The sequence below is a fragment of the Colletotrichum graminicola genome (genome assembly GCF_000149035.1).
Source record: "Colletotrichum graminicola M1.001 genomic scaffold supercont1.70, whole genome shotgun sequence".
NCBI lineage: Eukaryota > Fungi > Ascomycota > Sordariomycetes > Glomerellales > Glomerellaceae > Colletotrichum > Colletotrichum graminicola.
In genome coordinates this window covers 123,223-142,501 of record NW_007361074.1, presented here as the reverse complement: position 1 = coordinate 142,501, position 19,279 = coordinate 123,223, and the positions used below count along the sequence as shown (strand labels likewise).

The window sequence follows — 19,279 nt, the reverse complement described above, 5'->3', positions numbered from 1 at the left end:
GCTGAGAATATTCGTTTGGGCCCGAACTAATTAAGAGTAAGATGGCAAAAATAAAATATATTCACGTGATAACCCCATTAATGTATATAAGTCGAGGTCTCGGTACCTTTCAGTGCGAACGAGGTCCGCGACCCCACCCGAGGCACAACTGTAACCTGCTATTATTGTATTTCAATTACGTCCGAGTAGCTTTTCTGTTCCTGCATCCCTAAATGATCAGCTCTAGACCTGAGTTGCCAAGACATATATCCCGGTTAAGAAGATCCCAGTTGCAAGACTCGGGGCGATTTTACTCAGCCAGGCGTGGGGATTATGCTATGGAGAATGCTGGTTGTATCTGATCGTCCACTTCTGCGAAGTGATGGCAACTCCTTAGTGCATATAGCTACGATCCCCACTTTCCATCCTGAATCCACTCTCAGCAAACACCCGGTTTTAGGGGGTCGCGAATTCCGTGAGGCGCGCCAGGCGATGTAGCCGTCGTGATCGGCGATGCCGAGGTCCTCGTCGTAGAAGCCCCCGCCCAGCACGTCGTCTACGACGCGCGAGACGTCGTCGGCGAGCGAGAGTGCGAAGCCGTGGTGGGAGAAGGCCGAGCGCAGGACCTCGAACTGGAGTCCATGTCAGCGGTCGAGCTTCGCCCCGTAAACCCTTGGAAAGAACCGTTGGAGACGCGTACCTGGGCAGCGACGATGTCTTCGGTTATGCGGCTCTCGTGGTCCACTGTGCTGGCAATGTGGAAGTACACGTCGACCGGCTTGGGGTCCCGGCGCTTGACGAAGGCCGGGAGGGTAACGGCGGGGGCCTCGGCGGCGATAACTTCGTCGTTGACGCACTGGAGCCTACCCAGCGCCAAAGACACTCCTAGGGACACCAACAACGCTACAGTAGTGCGCGATCGCATCTTTTCTGAGTTTGCTGGTGTTTGCGAGATGACGGTTGCATCGTGGACTTGCACTCGGTGGGCAGAGGGGGGGGGGGGGGGGGGGGGGATGCTCAGCTGGCTGCTGTTGATGTCTCACATTGTCGTCGCCAGGGTTTCCCTGTGAATTCCTAGCCATCAGCCGTTCCATGGGAATGCACGATGGCGTTATAGAGAAGAGGAGACGTCCATCGTAGTACGGGGTGCTCCCTGGAGCACACTGTGAGCACAAGGTCTTGGACGCTTGGTGGGCAGCCCCAGATCCCAACGATACCCAACGCCATGGCGACATTGGGGGCTCAAGGGTGTAAAAGCCTCGATGGCGGCTGAGATTGGGCAAAGTTCGAGATCAAAGGCGGGATCAACCGTTGCCAACGGAGCTAGTCACCAGCGAAATTTGCCCCGGCCATGGCATTACCGTACTGGTATTCGACATTCCCTTGTCGGCGCTCAGCCGAGCATACTCCGGAGATTGAGGATAAGAAAGAGTTGTAAGGCTGCGTACGGGGACACCCAGGACCCCTTAGCTACTCGTGGAACAAGCAGCATGCTTCGGTCAGCTGGCGGAGTTCGTGCTAGGGAATAGTAAATGTAGCTTCCTTTGCGCAAGTAATCAACATGGCATGAAACCGGTCACTTCTATACAACCACCCGAAGAGAGGGAGGAAAAGAACATGTTATTAGGCATGGATGAAACCCTAACCATCAGACAGCGCACGCCCTCAGAGCTTCGACGCCCTCCTCTGCCCGTCCGCCTCCCCCCGAGGCTCCGTCTCGCTCGTCTCCGCCTTCAGACTCACCGGGTCCCCGAGCTGCGTCGGGTTGCCGGCCTCGAGGTTCTCCTCGGCCACCTGCTTCAGCCGCTTCTTCTCCGGTCCCTGCACCGGCGACCCGTCCGAGTTCTTGGCCCCCGCGGCGCCTCCTTTGCCGGACGACGACGGCTTCTGTGACAACGACGGCGGCCGCTTCGAGTTGGCGCCCAGGTCGTCCTCCGTCGGCGACAGCTGCGACACCTCGGCCTTGAGGGAGACCGGGTCGCCGAGCTGCGAGGGGTTGTTGGACGTCGCCTTCTCGGCGACGTGCTTGAGGCGTTCGGGTTGCTTCTGCCGGGGTAGAGGTGCGGGTCAGTCGCCGTTGTCGACGGACATGATGGGAGGTTCCCGCTTGGAAGGAAGGGACTTACAGGAGCCATTGTGATATGAGTTTCGTCAATTATGGTTTATCGGTAACGAAGGAGTATCCTTCGCCGAACGGCGGGGAACGTCCATGATATACGTCTTCCGCAAGCTCCCACAGTGATCTCATATGACGCGCGCGCGCGCGCGTTGTTGCGCCCTTTGACGCCGTTCAATCTCAATGACGTGTATGACTTGGGCGCAGCCGAGGGCCACAGCGCGATTCCCTCCCCCCCTCCTCTGGTACGGATGGTCCCGGTAGTATGCGGGCCGTCGAAAAGACGGATCCTCATACCGATGCGGAGAAATTCCATGTGTAGACATGTGAGACTCGAGCTAGCCCGGATGGATGGATGGTCGATCTAGGTCGATTCACACCCCGTTTTGGCCCCTCCATCCAGGCTCTTCAGGTCGATCTGACCTGTTTCACGAACACGTGCATGAGCCTGTAGTGATTCATCTCGGAGAATGGTTTATACGCTATATCGACTAAGGTATCTGCTACGTAGCTATCCAAAAACGAGACGGGACAATGCTATTAACGGTTCCTCCAACAAAAGGAAAACTCCGGCCGAAATCATGATACAGTTGGTCAACGCTACTAGGTTGCCCTTATTATAGAACGCACGCCTAGGCTACGCTACGCTTTCGCGGCCCCTCTCTGGTCATGACCGTATCGCCCCGGCCTGCGCCGCGCTTGCGACCGCCTGCAGCGGCTCCAGCTCTTCCTCCATATCTTGGTCCGTCCGCTCGACGCCGGCCACCTGCGCGTTGACGTTGGCCGACCCGCCGGCGCTGGGCGTCTCCCTGGGCTCGCCCATGCCGATGACGTCGATCCACTTCCAGAAGCGCACCTTGCCCTCGGAGCGGTCGAAGATAGCTTTGTCGTCCATCAGCCCATCGTCGGGCCCGTTGTCGGCGTCCTCGTCGCCCGCGATGCCCATCTTACCGGACCCCGTGCCGTCGACGAGGTCGCCGATCCACGTCCTCGCGACGGGCACGCCGTTGGTCCGCAGGATCTGCAGCTGCGCCCGCAGGTTGAGCCGCAGCGCGCGCTCGGGCTCCTCCGAGTTGAAGATCTTCTTGGTCAGCCAGGGGAAGAGGATGCCGAAGTCGGACTGGCTCAGGTGCGCCGAGGTGGGGACGTAGAAGAAATTGGGCTCGGCGAGACGCACGCCGCTGCGGCTGAAGAGCTGCGGCGTGATGACGTTGACCGATGGCTGCGGCGAGAGCACGCGGGCGGTGACGTGGAGGTGGTCGGTCCACTTGAAGAAGGCGTCGGACTCGACGGCCAGGAGAGCGCTGCCGCCCGGCGCCGAGGGGCTGTTGGCGTAGGCGGGGAGGGGCAGATCGAAGAGCTCCGAGGAGCCCGGGGCGAGCAGCGGGAAGCACCACATGTCGAGGAGCATGGTGACGTTCTTCTCGGTGATCTGCTGGCACAGGGCCGAGTCCCTGCGCGGGGTGAAGAGGGGCTTGGCCACGTGGGCGAGGGCGGAGGACTCGGCGTAGTAGGTGGACTTGAGGAACTGCACAATGGAGGCGGAGCCGAAGCTGTGGCCGCCAAAGATGATGGAGCCGGGCTCGTGGACGTGAAGCTTGTTCTTGAACTGGGTCAGGCTGGGGGTGGACTTGTTCAGGTTCGACATGGCCAGGCCCAGGTCCATGTTCAGGGCGACGACGTGGATCAGCCCCAGCTCCCACAGGCGAATGCGCAACTGGTCCTCACGGGCTTCGTAGATCTCGGGGCGCGGCTCGTGGTCGAGGCGGATGTAGGGAATCGTGCGGCGGGTGTCGCGCATGAAGTATTGGTCCTGCTTGCCGGGGATGCGCACAAAGGACGCCACGGCGCTGCCGTCACGGTGCTCGGGGCAGATGACGACGACGCCGTGGGAGGCGAGGGAGCCGGCCAGGTGGGAATATGTGTTTCGGTTGCCGCCGAGGCCGTGGGAGAAGATCATGGTCGGCCATCGTCGGTTCGGGGTGTCAGGGTCGAGGATCTCGGCGTTCTTGTGGACAGGGATGGTGGTGTAGTGCAGGTGCCGCGGGAGGAAGCTGGGAAGGAGGAGTTAGCACGGCGAAAGGTCAATGCCGGCATGGTATGGGCTCGGTTGTATGCAGCGGGATGGACGTACGAGACGATCTCGGCCAGCATTGGACGGATGCCAATGAACTGGGTGTAGGCCGAGACATGCTGCCTCTGGGGCGAGGGCAGCCAGTTGATCCTCTTGCCGTTGGACTCGGGCGTGGCAGGGTAAAAGACGCGGCACTGGACGGTGAGGATCTCGGAGGCGCTGTAGGGTGTCGGACTGGGCGATTCGAGCTCGGCGACGGGCACCTCGATGTCGACGGTGCCGACCTTGTAGGGGCCGGTGTAGTCGGGGAAGGCCGGCACGGGGCTCAGGCGGGAGAAGAAGGAGGCGACCTTTTCGGCGGCCGTCGGCGGCGCTTTCGCGGCGGGCATGTCTGTAACTGTTCGCAGTCTGGTTCGGCGTGCGATGGAGCGATTCGAGGTGCGATTTGCGGCGCAGAAGGGTATACTTTGCACTCTGGGTGGTGTCGATGGGTTGGAATCTGCAGAGGGGGGGGGGGTTCGATTGCTAAAAGGAAGATGGAAATCGGAGCGCAAGTTGACGCCGTAGACGTGGGGAAGGAAGGAAGAAGGAGGGATCGAGCCGAGCCCACCACGTGAATGGAATGGAATGCGCCGACAGGGCTTCCGGTGGTTCAAGGGTTGCAGGAAGGGGGGGCGAAGAAAGTTCCAATCCGGGCTGGTTTCCTCTTTCTTCTATGAGTTCTGTTCTGGCAGCAGCAGCGTTTGGGGGTCGGATGTTGGTTTGTCGCGATGGTGTTTTAGGCCAATGTTTCCGTCGATGCAGGTTGGTCTGTCCTGTCTTCTTTTCTTCTTCTTGTTTTATGCGCGAACAATGCAGCAAAAGGCAGACAGACGTAAGGTAGCCGGGCTCGGGCGGTAGGGCAGCAGCCAGTCAAGTGTGCAATTCAGACGGAAGAGATGAGACGTCTATATCCAGAGGTAAGAGTCGTTGCAAGGGAGGCCACCAAGGGGCAAAGAGGACGGCGCTGGGCGGACTAAGTGGGACGAATAAGACCGGCCAGAGTTTGGAACCAACGGACGGGGCGATGATGACGACGTGTGGATGTGTGTTTACGTCTGCGTGTGCTGAGTTGAGTGTATGCGTGCTGGCTGAGTATATGCAGAGTCGATCGAGACTGGACAGGGCCCAATGGGATTTCGAAACCCGATGAAATTAAACCGAAGCCAGTGTTTCCCTGCAGGCAGCCTCATTCCAATGCCGTAATGGTTATGTTCCTTGCACAAGCTGGAGGGTCTCTCTCTCTCTGTGCCAGGTTGTCAGCCAACCTTGGACGTAGACGGTGAACAGACCTCTCAGGACGGCACGAACACCCTCTGTCCTGGAGGGAAAGCATAAGAACGACAGGAAAAGTGGACAAAAAGTTAAAAAAAAAACTGACGACTTTGGACCATCAAGGGCCAATCAGGGCTCCCCTCATCGGAGATGATCTTGTGGCCACCATTTGCCCAAGCGGGAAAAACGTCATCCACGCGTACTAATCGTGAGTAGTCACCGTCACTGAACTGCATGCGGTGCGGTGCCGCTTGTTTACACCGAGCCTGGTCTGCTTGGCCTTTGGTCTCCATGCCTCGGTCTACCAACCAAAGACGGTTTAGGCCGAGGTTCGAGGGAGGGAAAGGAAAAAAAAGAAAAACAGAAAGAAAAAAAATAGAACCAAATATGCTTCGGCTGGGGGTGCCCTGGAATTCCCGGACATCCCGAGACGTTGGAGGAACCAGTGGGACGTGGGCCACGCGGCTGCTCCGAACGAACATTTGCAGCCGCAAGGGTCGGCATTGCTTGGTTCCTTTGCTTGTATCCGTACTCGTCGCCACTTCAGACGTTATGTTATCTCATGGCAGACAATGTGCTGCATAATCAATGTACATTGTACGACGTACGACGAAGAAGAGTTGGGTAAGGCTGCACCCCCTCATCCTGCGGCGGCCTCTGCGCTGTTGCATGAATTCGGGCATTATTCCTCTGGCACGATGCTCCTGTCGCGCATAGTAGTAGACTCTCGCCCTGCTCGGCATCGCATAGTCTTCACCGCGTCGTCGATGTCTTATCGTTATCTCCATCTCGATCAGTTCTGGTCTGGCCCACCGAGCCCACAAAAGAAATGATAGAGATGACGACAGACAAGGATGCTCCTGGGCCGAGGTGCGTGGTCGAGAGGGAACGGCAGCGAGGCAGTCCAGCCCAACCTAGTAAAAAGGGGCCTGCAGTAACAGGATGGGAACGTTAAAACGTATAACGAGTTGGAGCGCACAGCTAGGCATGGAGACGTGATGTATAAATTGTGCTTGTATTTGAGGTATGGTATCCGGTCAGCGAGACCTGTAGAAATTACGGATACTGTTCTAGAATATTGTGTACACGTGATTCAGCACGTGACACGTGATAAGAGCCGTAAGCTCTTGTTTCTTTCAGTTTGTACGTACGCTTGGAAACATGTACAACAGCGAGTAAGAACTTTTTGAAATATAAGGAAGCAAAAGTGCCACAAAGCAATCTAAACAGTTAATTAGATAGCCTTTTGCTTGTCGTAAAGCCCAAAGCGACATAGGGATCATAGCGGGCCTATGGCCCTAGGATCAACCTTGGCTAACGCCCTACTGAGAGCACGCTATAGAGCTAAGAGTTACAGTTGCAGGCCCAAGCAAGCATATAGAACACTCACGCGTGATGAGGCCCTCTAAAGGCCTGGGATGACTTTTACACCACGAGGCCGAATTGCAGAGTACGGATACCTAGCTGCCTAGGTACCTTACGCAGGACGCTTATGTCATCATCGGATATGCGGGTTCCGATCCGCATCCTCTTCGCCCCACTTGGGCTGAGCGAGGGCTTTTGATCATTAGTCACTCGCTTCGGGCCGGGCCCACTTGCTAGTCACGCATACTTTTCGGGGTTCATGCATCCTGCCCCTCATCTCCCCACCAATACTCACCATTTTCCTGTGTTTTGGCTGAAACCAAAATCGACTCCATTCCTATTCTGCAAATTCGCCAAATCAAGCACACTCAAGATCATCTGATCATCCTACGGAAGGGTGGCCGAGTTGGTTATGGCGCCAGGTTAAGGTCAGCTTAACATCTGTTTCCTGGTGGGGCAACCCGCGCGAGTTCGAGTCTCGTCCCTTTCATTTTTTTCTTTTTTTCTATCTACGTACATACTTACACCTACCTACTTTGGACTGACTGCCTACCTAGATATTAATATTATTATACACGGATATTCCTCAGTCGATTAATTACTCCAAACATGATGACGGAGTACATTCATTATTGATGTTTGTTGTGTTGGAATAGAGCTAGCTGTATGTTCTCGTCCTTCAACTCACTCAACCACCAACACCGACTCGCTGCTCCCGACCACCGCCTCTGCCTCGATCTCGACCAGCATCTCGTCTCCAATGAGCCCGGCCGTCGTCAGCGTGTTGGCTGGTCGCACCCCGTGACACTGGAACACCCAGCCATGCGCCTCTGACACCTCCTCCACGTCTTCCTCCCGCCGGATCATCACCCTCGTCCGGACCACGTCCGACATGCTCCCGCCCAGCCGCCTGACCGCCCGCTCGATCGTGTCGAGCACCGCCACCGTCTGCGACCGCGCAGATTCCCCGCCCACCGCCGCGAGCTGCGAGCCCAGCTCTGTCGGCGGGTTCGCCGTCGTCCCCGACACTCGGATGACCGACCCCACCCGTACGGCGCGTGAGTACCCGGCCACCGGCTCCCACTTGCTGCCCGTGCGGTACTCCACCCTCCCCCCGCCCGTGACCGCCTCCTCGACCTCGCGCCGTCGTCGCTCACCGTCCCCTCCCTTGACGTGGTCGCTCAGGTCTCCCGCCGCCGTCAGGAACGGCGCCCTCCGGTACTCGTCGCCGCAGTCCCCCGGTATGTCCGCCAGCGCCTCCTGCGCCTTGGCGATCGCCGTCCTGTCCTCGTCGTCCAGCGAGAGCCCAAACGCCGCCAGGTTGCCCGCCGTGTACTTGCCGCTCTCCCCCGAAAGCCTCGCCCCGACGATGACGGCCTTGACGACGGGGATGTCCAGCACCCACCTTGTCGCCACCGCCGCGACCGGCACCCCGTGTTTCTCCGCGACGGCCGCTACCGCCTTCAGCACGCCCTGGAAGGCCGCCCACCCGCCGGCGGCGCGGATGAAGCGCAGATATTTCCTCAGGCTCCAGTTCAACCCCTCGGCGCTCGTCGGCTCCGGCGCGCCGATCCATTTCTCGCTGAGGAAGCCGCCCAGCAGCGTCCCGTACGCCAACACGCCGACGCCGCGCCGGGCGCACACCCCCGCCATGCGGCCCCTGACCAGCCGGCGGTCGACCACGGAGCACGACACCTGGTTCGTCGCGATGGCGTAGCCCGAGTCCAGCAGCAGCTCCAGGTGCGCCGCGTCCACGTTGGTCACGCCCACGTGCGAGATTTTGCCCTGCCGCTGGAGGGCGCCCAGGTGCGCAAGGTTGCAGAGGTACGTGTCGTCACTGTAGTCCCAGATGTGGTACTGCATGAGGGCGACCCGTTCCTGCGCCATCCTCCGCAGGGCGAGGTCCACGGCCGCCTCCGCCGTTGCGAAGGACCTGTCGCCGCTCTCGGGCGGGCACCACTTGGTGAAGGCCGTGATGGGCCGCCGCGAGGACGTGAGGTTGTGCCGCCCGACGACGAGCTCTGCGGGGCCGTAGTGGTCCGCCATGTCGAAGCCGTCGAGGCCGACGTCGATTCTGCGTGACCCAGTCAGCAAAACACATGAAAATAAAAATGCACATGTCTATCTAAGGAGGGGGACGCGGCGGAATGTCTCACAGCGGGCCCATCGCCTCCGCGGCGGCTGCGACGTCGACGTCCCGATCGTGTCCGCCGGCGAGCTGCCAGAGGCCGTGGAGCATGCGGGGTATCTCGATCGACCCCGCGATGGTCGTGCGCTCGACCCTGGGCGGGAGTGTTGAGGCCATGGTTTTTTTCTGGGCAAATCCGATGACGATACACGAGTGTGCGTTCTTTTTTCTCTTTCGGAATAGAACTATGGTGTGTTGTAAAGGGATGAAATGGTTCCATCCGGACTCTTGACGCAACGGGAAGTCTATATACGTCAGTCGGCTTAACCAATTTACTAACCCGACGTCGGAAGGCCTCGGCAATAGCCATATTCCATCCCACGTTTTGGGAGCGACTCACAGTACTACTTTACCCGCAACAATGGGCGGAGCCGGTCTTCCACAAGGAATCGCAGGGACACCTGACGAGCTTCATGCAATTACGATATTCTACAAATAAAAAGACCATCTACCTGACCTCTCATCCTTTATCAGACATTGAAGCGACTACCCGGCAGCGCTCACACCGGCTGCCTTCATACCTCATCAAGACCGGGCGTACCTCTCGGGAAACTGTCCTTCGATATCAGCCAACACCTGAATGGCGGTGAGCCTCGCCTGTCGATCACGAGTTAGCCAGGGCAAGTCAGTCGAGAAACATAGTCTCCTCCGGCGGGGAAGGGGGGAGGGGGGATCAACTTACACTCGCGCGGCATGTTATCAGTCCCGCGCCAGAGAAGTAGAAATTCGGGTCTGTCACGGCCGTCAGTCAGAATGTCATCCATGCGCTGCACGATAGACAAAGGAAGAAGAAAAAGACCTACGTCCAGAAAACGTCGTCAGCCCTGGCTGCTCGCCCTCGGCGTCCACCCCGTTCTCGTTGACGTTGACCAGCCTGTCGGCCGTGTCCGCGTCCACGAAGCCCTTGTTCTTGTACCGCCGCGGCATGTCCATGACCTCGAACCCCGTCGCCAGCACCACCCCGTCCGCCTCGACGACCCTCTCCCGCCCCGTCTGCCGGTCGACGACGACGAGCCCCCGCTCCACGAACCCCCTCGCCTCCCCGCGCGCCACCTTGATCCGCCCGTCGAGCACGAGCTTGAACGTCCCGGGCTGGTCGGCGTAGAACGCCCGCCCCTTCTCCTCGAACACCCGCGTCATCAGGCACGGCTCCCGGTCGAGCATGTACCCGACCCCCTCGAGCGCGCGGTTCCGCTCCTCCGACGCCGCGATGAGCGCCCGGAACCCCGCCCGCGTCACGTCCCGCACCACCCCGAGCGGCAGCGCCCCCTCCAGGAAGTCCGCCGTGTCGACTGGCGTCTGGCCGCCGTACCGCCGCGCAAAGGCCGGCCCCACGGCGTCGAAGTCGAGCAGCACCGTCGGGCTGCGCTGCAGCAGCGTCACGCTCGCCACCCCGCCGTCCCGCGCCAGCGTCGCCGCCACGTCGTGCGCCGAGTTCCCCGACCCCACCACCACCACCCGCCGGCCCCGGTACGCCTCCGGGTTGCGATACGCCGCCGTGTGCTGCACCGGCCCCGCGAACGTCTCCCGTCCCGCTAGCGCCGTGACCCGGGGGTTCTGGTCCGTCACCGTGAGCCCCGTCGAGACCACCACGTTCCTCGCCCGCAGCCGCGCCGCGGCCCCCGTCGCGACGTCCTTGACCGTCACCGTCCACAGCCCCGCCCCTTCGTCCCACGCGTTGCCGACGACCTCGACCCCGCCGAAGAACGGCAGACGCAGCCGCTCCACCGCCGACGAGTAGTACCGCGTCAGGTCCTGCCCCGTCAGGTAGTTCGGGTACCCCTCGCCCTCGGGCACGGGGAACAGCGGCAGCTGGACCATGAAGGCCGGGTGGTGCAGCATGACGCCCTCGTACCTCTTGGTCGACCAGTTCCCGCCCGCGCGCGCCTCCATGTCGAACACGGCAATCTCGGCCCCCGCCGCGTCGAGCCGGATCGCGTTCGCGATGCCGTTGCAGCTGCCCCCCACGACCACCGCGTCCAGCACCTTGCCGTCCTCGACCCGCGGCAGGCCCTGCGCCTCGGGCCGCCCGCGCTGATCCGCGCCGATGATGGACGACGGCGACGAGGTGCGCGGCAGCGGGCCGAACGGCCTGTCCTCTGCTTCGCTGTTCGTTTGACACGCCATTCCAAGTACCTGAAATCGATCCGTGTCGGGCGCGATCCAGCTCAGCGGCGACGTCAATATATCCATGGTCCAATGTATCTTAAGGCTCGACGGGTGTAATACCAGGCATAGCGGGATGTTGGTTGGCTAGCTGGGCTACCGAGCGTATAATGTAGGCGGATGAATCTCGCGACTAGGTTCAGTAGTAAGTAGGGACTGGCTTAGAAGAGACTTTACCAATACCAGGTCGGACGTTTCCGGACTCGTCCTGCTGTCATAAATACTGCAGAATGTTAAAGATTCGCTATGATGAGAGTATGCCTGGGCTATGACGCCAATTTCGCGTTAGCGTGAAGCCCTCTTTCACAAGCGGGCCCCCGTCGTGGCCTCAGCGCCATGCTGACAATGCTATGTCAGTCCTCAACCGGTTCCCTCGGTCCAACCACTCATAGTGCTCGACCCTTCGAAGATGATGGCTACTCAAATGTATCGTCGATTATATACGGCTATAGACGGCGGGGGGGGGGCTAGCGCGCGGTCAGGCGTCGACGACGGTCCGCGCGCCTGTGCAGCGTGCGCTTGTCAAAGGTGAGCGTGAGGTTGTCGCGCCAGAAGCAGCGGTCGGCGAAGAGCACCCCGAAGGCGTCCCAGTCGCCGTCGCGGACGGCGGCGGCGAGGCGCGCGAGGAAGTCGGCGGCGACGGCGGCGGCGTCGAGCGTGTCCTCGCCCTCGAAGGGCGGGACCGAGGGGGTCCAGGAGGGCAGGTCGCGGACCGGGACGCGGACGCGGTCGCCGCCCGCTGGTTTGACCGTCATGATGGCTGGGAGATGTGTGTGTGAGTGTGTGTGTGAATGCGTATCTTGGAACTACGATAGAAAGAAGAGTTGTTTGCTTGCTCTCAGAGTTGATCGTCAGAGGGCGGCCGTCACACCCCTTTTAAATGTCCATCATAGCCTTGCGCCATCCTATGCCCCCTTCTCCCATGTTCTTCGATGCCAGACTCGTTCGTTTCATTTCGTCCTCATACACACACACACACACACACACCATACACCATTACATCAATGAAAAGAGACCGACGTCCACCTTGATGGGAAACCCACCTCTTGGCGGTGTCTAGCTGACGCTTCCTTCGTCCCGGCCCATCACTCGCCTCGGAACGATGGGACGCGACAAACTCAATCCCGCCCGCGTCTAATGTAAGTGCTACCGCGGTCAGAAGCCCACGGGTTCGATCCATCATTGGATGCTCATACGGCTTACCCAAAAGAGGGGAGGGCGGATGCCCCTCTCCTCTTTCCAGTCATGTCCGCCATTCCCTCTCAAAGATGCACAGCAGAGATCGTCCGCGTCGAGCCTCGCATGAGACGGCTTTAGCGATCAACACACACGGGACTTCGGAGACACAAGCAGTCCGTCAGCTTGGAACTAGCTAGGTGTTATTACAGCCTAAAAGCCAGCAGCCATCGGTTGCCTGCCGCATGTTGCTTACATCCGTCATAGTCTGGCTGGTCTTCGTCGTCGTCGTTCGTCCGTAAACTCCGGAGAATGCTGTCTTCCACAACCTTCCGCTTATTGTTTCTATCTCCCTAAACTCCGAGTGCGTTTCGCACTTGTCGTACCGGCATTCGGAAATCCTACCCCCTCTAAACCTGCCCACATCCTCCGCCCCACACGGATCCCTTCTCTTGCCCTTTCTCCGGGGCCCGGAGATACCACCCCCGCGTCTCCGGGCCGGCGTCTGAATCGCTTCTCCCCCTATACCTACAACCACTCTCCACTCCTTTCGTTGCGTGAAAACTGCGGCAAAGGATGTCGAGATGCAATGTGACGGATTCGAAACCCGGGTCGAGCGGTGCTCCTGTCTTCATCCTCCCCTGAGGCCCGTCGTACATTCACGTCGTGGTGGCCGTACGTCCTTGTAACAGGCAATCGGGCCGGCCCGTCATACAAGCCAAGTCACTTCAATCATCGTGGACGCGGCGCAAATAACGTCAATAATCTCTTTTCCCCGCTGCTCATCTACAGTGCCTGTCAAACGCCGCTGCTACCCCGGACAAGAGAGTAACTAAGTATGCACTCGTGCAAATGTATCGACCGAGAAATAAAAGTAAAAATCCATCATACGCCGCCCTCATGCCTTCATATCATAACCGGTAAGTGCAAGGGGAGGAGAGACTTGCAACGCAACAAACCCTCAAGAACCATCCTCACCAGCTTGTAAAGAAATAATGTCAGGGAGTCGAGGCCAGTTTGCTCACACTCTCTCCATCCATTTAACTGGGTCATCCCTCCCCGGTCCGTTGCATTAACAAAGTTCCGAAATATACTCCACGCACTTCCAAAGAACCGCAACAAAGGCAAACAACAATGAGCCGGCGGGTGGAGGCACATCCGCCGAGGTATCTTTCATCAAAGTCAAAACAGTACGCCGTTTATACGCCAGACCGTCCGCGCTGTGTACAACCACCCTACAAGGCATCGAAGCCGGGCTTGATCGTCCAGGAGCCGGCATGCCCTTTACCGCCGACCTTCTCCGCGACCGCTGCGATGGCCTCCTTGATGTCGTTGCGCGAGATCTTGGCGTGGGCGAGCGCGACGTATGAGAGATCAATCAGTCCACCCTTGGCGATCTTTGGATTCGCCTCAATGACCTTCTTGAGCTCCTCGAGGTTGTTGTTCTCCAGCATCTTCTTCGGCAGTGACTGCACACCGCTGCCGCCGACCTTGGAGCTGCCGATGGCTTTGAAAGCGTCAGACGGCTTCAGCAACTCTGCCGCGGCTTTGTCCTTGGGCGGCTGGCCGGCCGATTTGGGCTTGGACTTGGGCTTGAGCTCGGGCTCCCAGTACTTGGCGGAGAAGGGGTCAATTCCGGAATGGTGGTCGAGGGTTTCTTTCAAGCATGAGTTAACGCGGCTGTAAGAGCGGGAAATTGGATTGGGCTTACCCAGAATGAACTCCATCCTGTGTTCGTACACGGTGCGATTGGGGCCCATGCGTTTCCGGTCCTCCCAGCATAGCCCTGTGCTTTCGGGTTCGAGGCCGTTGGCGCTCACGAACCGGGCGGGGCCGTTGTCGTCCGAGTCGTCGAGGAATCCGTCCATGTCGCCGTCGCCGTCGTCGAGGTCCTCGTCGTCTTCGTCATCGATGTCGACGTCCTCGCCTTCGCTCTCCCATTCGGCTTCCGAGTCGTGTTCGTAGTTGAGGGGCAGCTGGTCGCGGAGTGTCGGCTTCCGGGCGAGCCGTCGCATGCCGGATTTGCCTGCTTGGTAAGGTCTTAGAGTAACGGTGCCCCTGTAGGCAGGACGCACGTCCTGGTAGAATTTGAGGTGCTTGATGGGAATGCGTCTCAGCGCATCCGTGGCCTCCTTCATAGCCGCCTTCTTGTCCTCCTCGCTGGCGCCCTGGGCGTGCTGTGTAAGCTTCATCATCTTCTCCATGGTATAACGAACGGGTGGGTAAATTCTGCCACGCGCTGCGGGGCGGCAGGGAAGCTGGAAGACGTCAACGGGGTCGAACTTGCCCACTTGGGCCGGCTCCCGCTTGCCGTTGAAGTACTCTTCCAAGATTTTGGTCTTGGCCTCGTGCGCCTCGTGGTCCATCTCGAAGGGATTTTTGGCCAGGCGGACCGTGCTGTGAACATAGAAGGGCTTGAACAACTTCTCGTACTGGGACTTTTCCTCCTTCTTGACCACCGGTGCTGCCGAGTCTGACGTGGCAGCGGCTTTGCCAGGGCTCTCCGATTTGACTTTGGCTGCTGCCGGTTCCTTCTTGGGCGTGGCAGGTGGCTTGAAAAAGGATAAGAGCTTCGGCTGAGCACGCTCCTTCTTCTCCTTGTCCTCCTGGATCTTGCGTTCTTCCTCCTCCTTCTTGCGGCGCTTTTCATCCAGCTTGGCCTGCTTCTCGGCATCCGCCTTGGCCTTTTCGGCTTGTCTGGCCTCCTTCTTCTCCTCGCGCTCCTTCTTCTTCTGAGCCTTTTCCTTTTCTTCGGCCTCCTTCTCGGCAGCGGTGCGGCGCTTCCGTTTGGCGGACTGGGTAGCGGAAGGCGTGGGATTCGAGGCGGAAGAATCTGATGAGGAGAGTTTGGCGTCGGGTATCGGCTTCAGTGAGAATGGGATTTTGGTGGGTGTGGGATTGGGGGATGGCGAGTTGCGAGGTGGCGTGACGGTGCCCAGGTCGGACAGAGAGCCTGGGCTGCTCAGCGGCGACATGCGGTCGCGCATCTGAGGGGCGGGGGAGACAGCTGAGGAGAGTGTCAGTGACGCTGTGGCCAGGAATGGGTAGCCACATGATGGGCATGATAGGCAGGCTGTACCTCTGGCTGGCTGGACGACAGCTTCTATGGCCTGCTGCTTGACGCCAGCGGCAAGGCCGCGGTGGTCCATCGTGACTTGGTCGCTCGAGAAGTCGCCGTGGCTTCTCTTCAGACCGTTGGGCTCCATATCGGACTCTCGCTGTACGTTGGTGGACATCTCGAATAGAGGCATCGGACGCCGGGTTGTCGCACTCCTTGCGACCGTGTACGAAGGTGACCGCCGGGTGGTTTGGGGTCTGGTTGATATCGAGGTAGACGTTGGGTGTTGAGTGAAGAGGCGTTGAAGCTGGATCAGGCAGTCTCAAAGGAAGGTACAGGACAAAACAAAGACAGCAACGGGCCCGTCGGCTTCGGGACAAGGGGCTCCTCTGGTCTCGAGATAAATTCAGCAAGCCGTTGGGGCTCTCGGAGGTGAATTGGCCGGGTGTGGTGTGTGGTGTTGGATGGGTAAAAGTGGAAAGTCGAGGTTGAAAGGTTGGAAAAGGACGCGACACGCGTAAATTTGGCGTCGGGGTCGTGTTGGCTGGGGCTCCTGGGGGAGGTGCGGATGGAGATTAGGGGGTAAACTCGCTAAATTGGTCAACTGCGTGGGTCCTGAGGTACTTTGCTTGGGCGGCTTCCTCTTCAAGATCCGCCAGCTTTTATAACACGGCTGTCCAAATACTTGGTTTCTCGTCGAGATATAAAACAACGCATTGGATATATCAAGAAACTGAAGAGAGAAGAAAGAACCTGCTCCTTCAGTTCATGTGTTTTCGGGTACATAAAGCGTGTTGTTCAAAGTCGACATGTCTGTATCTAACAAAGCCTATAAGGCCGGGACGACGCGACTCCGACCAGCAGGAGGAGGCGTTGAGCGTTGCTGATAAGATTAAGTGGCGTGGCGTGAATCAGCTAAGTTGCCTATCTAAATTCAATATTAGCTAAGCTGGCTGGAGGTATCAACTGTGTCTCCGGCCGTGGCTGGAGCGTGTGGGGTAAGGAGTGTGGCTGGTGTTGTCGTGGCTGAGAAATGAAACGTAGGGTCCATGAACTGTCTCTAAGTGCACGCCCCACGTGACTTTACATGCTTCACCAGCCTCACCTGGCTCATCTCGCCATTTCCATGACAAACAATGAATGGAGCAGTGAGGCGCGCCCCTCCGCAAGGTCGAGGGTTCAACTGGTTCGTTGGCCCAACGTTGCGTCATGATGCCATCAAGGTAAGCGGCTCCTACCCCCTCCTATCACTCTCTCTCGCTCTCGGGGCGGGCGACAGAGAGAAAGAACATCATCTACACTACTACATAGGTAGTGTACTCCGTACCAAGGCTGAAAATTCTAGGGGTCTTGGAGAGGATCCCTTCTTCTTTTTGCATGAACACGAAGTGATCGACGACACCAGGCCAGGAAAAGACTCTATCCCTCCAATCGCCCGAATTCCGGTCTGCCTTTTCAATGGCGTTATCGGCCAAGAGAGAGAGAGAGAGAGAAGAGTTGAAAGAGGGGACGACGCGAATCCTTGCAAACTGACAAGCCGCCCTGGTTGTCGTCTGTCTCCTTGGGGCAGTGATGTTCGTCTCACCCCCCTCCCGACCCAACGACGTGCAGCAGTTGGCACGGCAAAGAAGACAGGCGAGAGGCAAGCAAGAGGTGCAGAAGCGACGGAATTTAATGCCAGGGACAATCCACCCCCAGGGGGGGGGGCTTGCAGAGTCGCTCACTTTCCCGAACCGGTTGTTCATCTCGCATCGCCTCGTCCTCTCGGAATAGCAGACATGACACATTGACCCGGTTCGAAGAGAGAGAGAAAGAGACATCGGAATCGCGCCAATCTCCGGTCCCAACCCGCGCTTCCGTCTCAGTTCGTGCGTCTTTTCCGTGTCAGACCTTGGAGACAAAAGTCAATTCGAGTCTGGGTGATGCTTGATGACGGAGACACCCCCCCTCCACCCCTGGGCGTCGGTGCCGAAGACGGAACAAGAACATGTCTTTAGCGAAAGATAGTTTTACGGAACCGTGTCAACCCGACTTCAAACGTACACTACCCTTACGAGAGACATATGGGCAAGGGCACTCTCTCTCGTTCTCGGGGTCGAGCCAATCCCGGCAAGGACAGACACATGGTCGTCGTGGCATGTGTCAATCAACGACAGATACAACCGCAACCCACACGGCGAGCGTTTGGAACAATTCGATACCTACCGAATCATGACTAATGGCTGTCTTGACTGACTGACTGACACCTTGAAAAGTCCCTGACCCGGGGAGGGGGAGGAGGAGGGAGCGAGATTAAACCCTCCTGGAACGATCGAATCCCGTGTTTCCAAAGATAGTAGCAGTACGTACGGATACCAGCCAAGCGAATTTCCATCCGCTACCCGCTACCCCTGTGACTGGGTTAGTTTTGCTACACAAACAACGCTCGTGTGAGCATCGCGCGCCAAAGTAGGCGCCGCAAGCGGTCCTCACCACATGCCTCCCCGCAATCCCACCAAGTCCGGCGGGAATCGAGCTTCTGTCTCTCTTTATTTTGTTTCTCGTTTTGCCAAGTTTCCCATGCCGACGAGCATGTGAGACATTCACGGCAATGGGAGATCCCCCCCCCAATCCTACTCCAAATCCTCCCCCACGGCCATCGGAAACGACGTGCGGCTGAAAGGGGGGGAGGGGGTGAAGCAAAAAGGTAGTCTCACCTCTCACCCAGTGTGAGACAGGGCAGCATACCTCTCTGGTCAAATTAAGCATGGCCTAGAGAGGCCTCGGGCAACTACAGCCGTGCAAAGTATGCTCCAACGATCACGTTCTCGGCGAGAGTCAATGTTGGGGATCAGAAACTTTTTGGAACCGCACGATGCCTAGGAATGGGCTTTTCATATTCGAGCATTTCGAGCTCCTCCTGTCTCAATTCCTAGCACTGTCTTTCTCTCTCTCTCTCTCTTTCTCTCTTCGCAGGTGGTATCATCCTCCCCTTTCCCGAATCGGTTATCTTTTTTCCGGTCTTCCCCCCAGCCAGCGGAATGCTGTCTTCGGTCATGCCACACTCTCGCGTCCACCTCCTTTTTCAAGTATTTTGTCTTGCCCGCAAATTAAAAAACACGGGCCTGATAAAAACGGTCCCGGTGGTGTGTGAAGTATCACAAACCCGCATAGAAACGCGGAAGGGAAAAAAAAAAACACTATAGGCGAAAACGATACAGAAAGAGACAGGGAAAGGGGGAAAAGATGACCCCCGAAAGGTAGCGATCGTAGAGCGAACAGGTAGAGGGGAAAATCTTTGTGCGAGGCAGAAAACAAGGAAGAAAGAGAGAAACACCCAAAACACCTTCCTCCCCCTTGGCAACTTCCGGAGAAGAACACACTTCATGTGTGGATGTGTGATGTGATCTTCGGGCAAGCCTTCTGTTGTGGTATCATCCCGCCGCCCAGTAACATAAAAGAAACAAGGAAAAAAAAACGCCGTAGTGATGCAAGTTTGTGGGAGAACAATGGAGGGAAACCCAAACGCCTTCCCCCTAACGACCGTGTATGCCTCGAAAAGAAAGGCGTGCCGTACCGATGATGACGACAGCAATGAAACGCAACAAGGAAAAATGGATATCAAGTTCGAGCTGAGCCAATGCGATTGTCGAGACCGGCCTGGGCCTATTTCTCGTCGTCTTTCCTCCTCGTTCTCTTCGTGCAGGTATACCACGCCACCTTAGTCGGGGTTGGCAATGTAGAGACGGCCACCGGTGAGGGTCGTGGTGCGCTCGTCGACGCTGCCCCTCCTACGGAGATCGTCGGCGCCCTTGACGCTCTTCTCGCGGGTGACGGTGGAGTGCATGAGCGAGTTGCTCGCCA

General features: G+C 58.3%; 5 protein-coding genes and 1 non-coding gene across 6 annotated transcripts; 1 reads left to right on the top strand and 5 right to left on the bottom strand.

Annotated features, from left to right (window-relative positions):
* Nucleotides 1-293: 293 nt before the first annotated feature.
* GLRG_11004 (uncharacterized protein) lies at nucleotides 294-2,114 on the bottom strand (the record flags this gene model as incomplete). The annotated part of the gene is made up of 5 exons (XM_008101638.1): nucleotides 294-611; nucleotides 680-835; nucleotides 1,023-1,043; nucleotides 1,723-2,025; nucleotides 2,106-2,114. 5 exons carry the CDS (start codon nucleotides 2,112-2,114, stop codon nucleotides 294-296), a joined length of 807 nt encoding a protein of 268 aa, XP_008099829.1.
* Nucleotides 2,115-2,762: 648 nt separating this feature from the next.
* GLRG_11003 (platelet-activating factor acetylhydrolase) lies at nucleotides 2,763-4,558 on the bottom strand (the record flags this gene model as incomplete). Its single annotated transcript, XM_008101637.1, has 2 exons — nucleotides 2,763-4,149; nucleotides 4,230-4,558. The coding sequence occupies 2 exons, from the start codon at nucleotides 4,556-4,558 to the stop codon at nucleotides 2,763-2,765; spliced, it is 1,716 nt and encodes a 571-aa protein (XP_008099828.1).
* A 2,681-nt stretch (nucleotides 4,559-7,239) lies between these two features.
* GLRG_13276 lies at nucleotides 7,240-7,338 on the top strand. The gene has a single exon. It is a non-coding gene; the product is annotated as a tRNA-Leu (tRNA).
* A 194-nt stretch (nucleotides 7,339-7,532) lies between these two features.
* On the bottom strand, nucleotides 7,533-11,163 carry GLRG_11002 (endoribonuclease L-PSP; the record flags this gene model as incomplete). The annotated part of the gene is made up of 3 exons (XM_008101636.1): nucleotides 7,533-8,922; nucleotides 9,005-9,221; nucleotides 9,840-11,163. 3 exons carry the CDS (start codon nucleotides 11,161-11,163, stop codon nucleotides 7,533-7,535), a joined length of 2,931 nt encoding a protein of 976 aa, XP_008099827.1.
* Nucleotides 11,164-11,562: 399 nt separating this feature from the next.
* Nucleotides 11,563-11,957, bottom strand: GLRG_11001 (uncharacterized protein; the record flags this gene model as incomplete). The annotated part of the gene is made up of 2 exons (XM_008101635.1): nucleotides 11,563-11,618; nucleotides 11,696-11,957. 2 exons carry the CDS (start codon nucleotides 11,955-11,957, stop codon nucleotides 11,563-11,565), a joined length of 318 nt encoding a protein of 105 aa, XP_008099826.1.
* A 1,656-nt stretch (nucleotides 11,958-13,613) lies between these two features.
* GLRG_11000 (chromatin assembly factor 1 subunit A) lies at nucleotides 13,614-15,614 on the bottom strand (the record flags this gene model as incomplete). Its single annotated transcript, XM_008101634.1, has 3 exons — nucleotides 13,614-14,035; nucleotides 14,090-15,385; nucleotides 15,458-15,614. 3 exons carry the CDS (start codon nucleotides 15,612-15,614, stop codon nucleotides 13,614-13,616), a joined length of 1,875 nt encoding a protein of 624 aa, XP_008099825.1.
* Nucleotides 15,615-19,279: the final 3,665 nt, after the last annotated feature.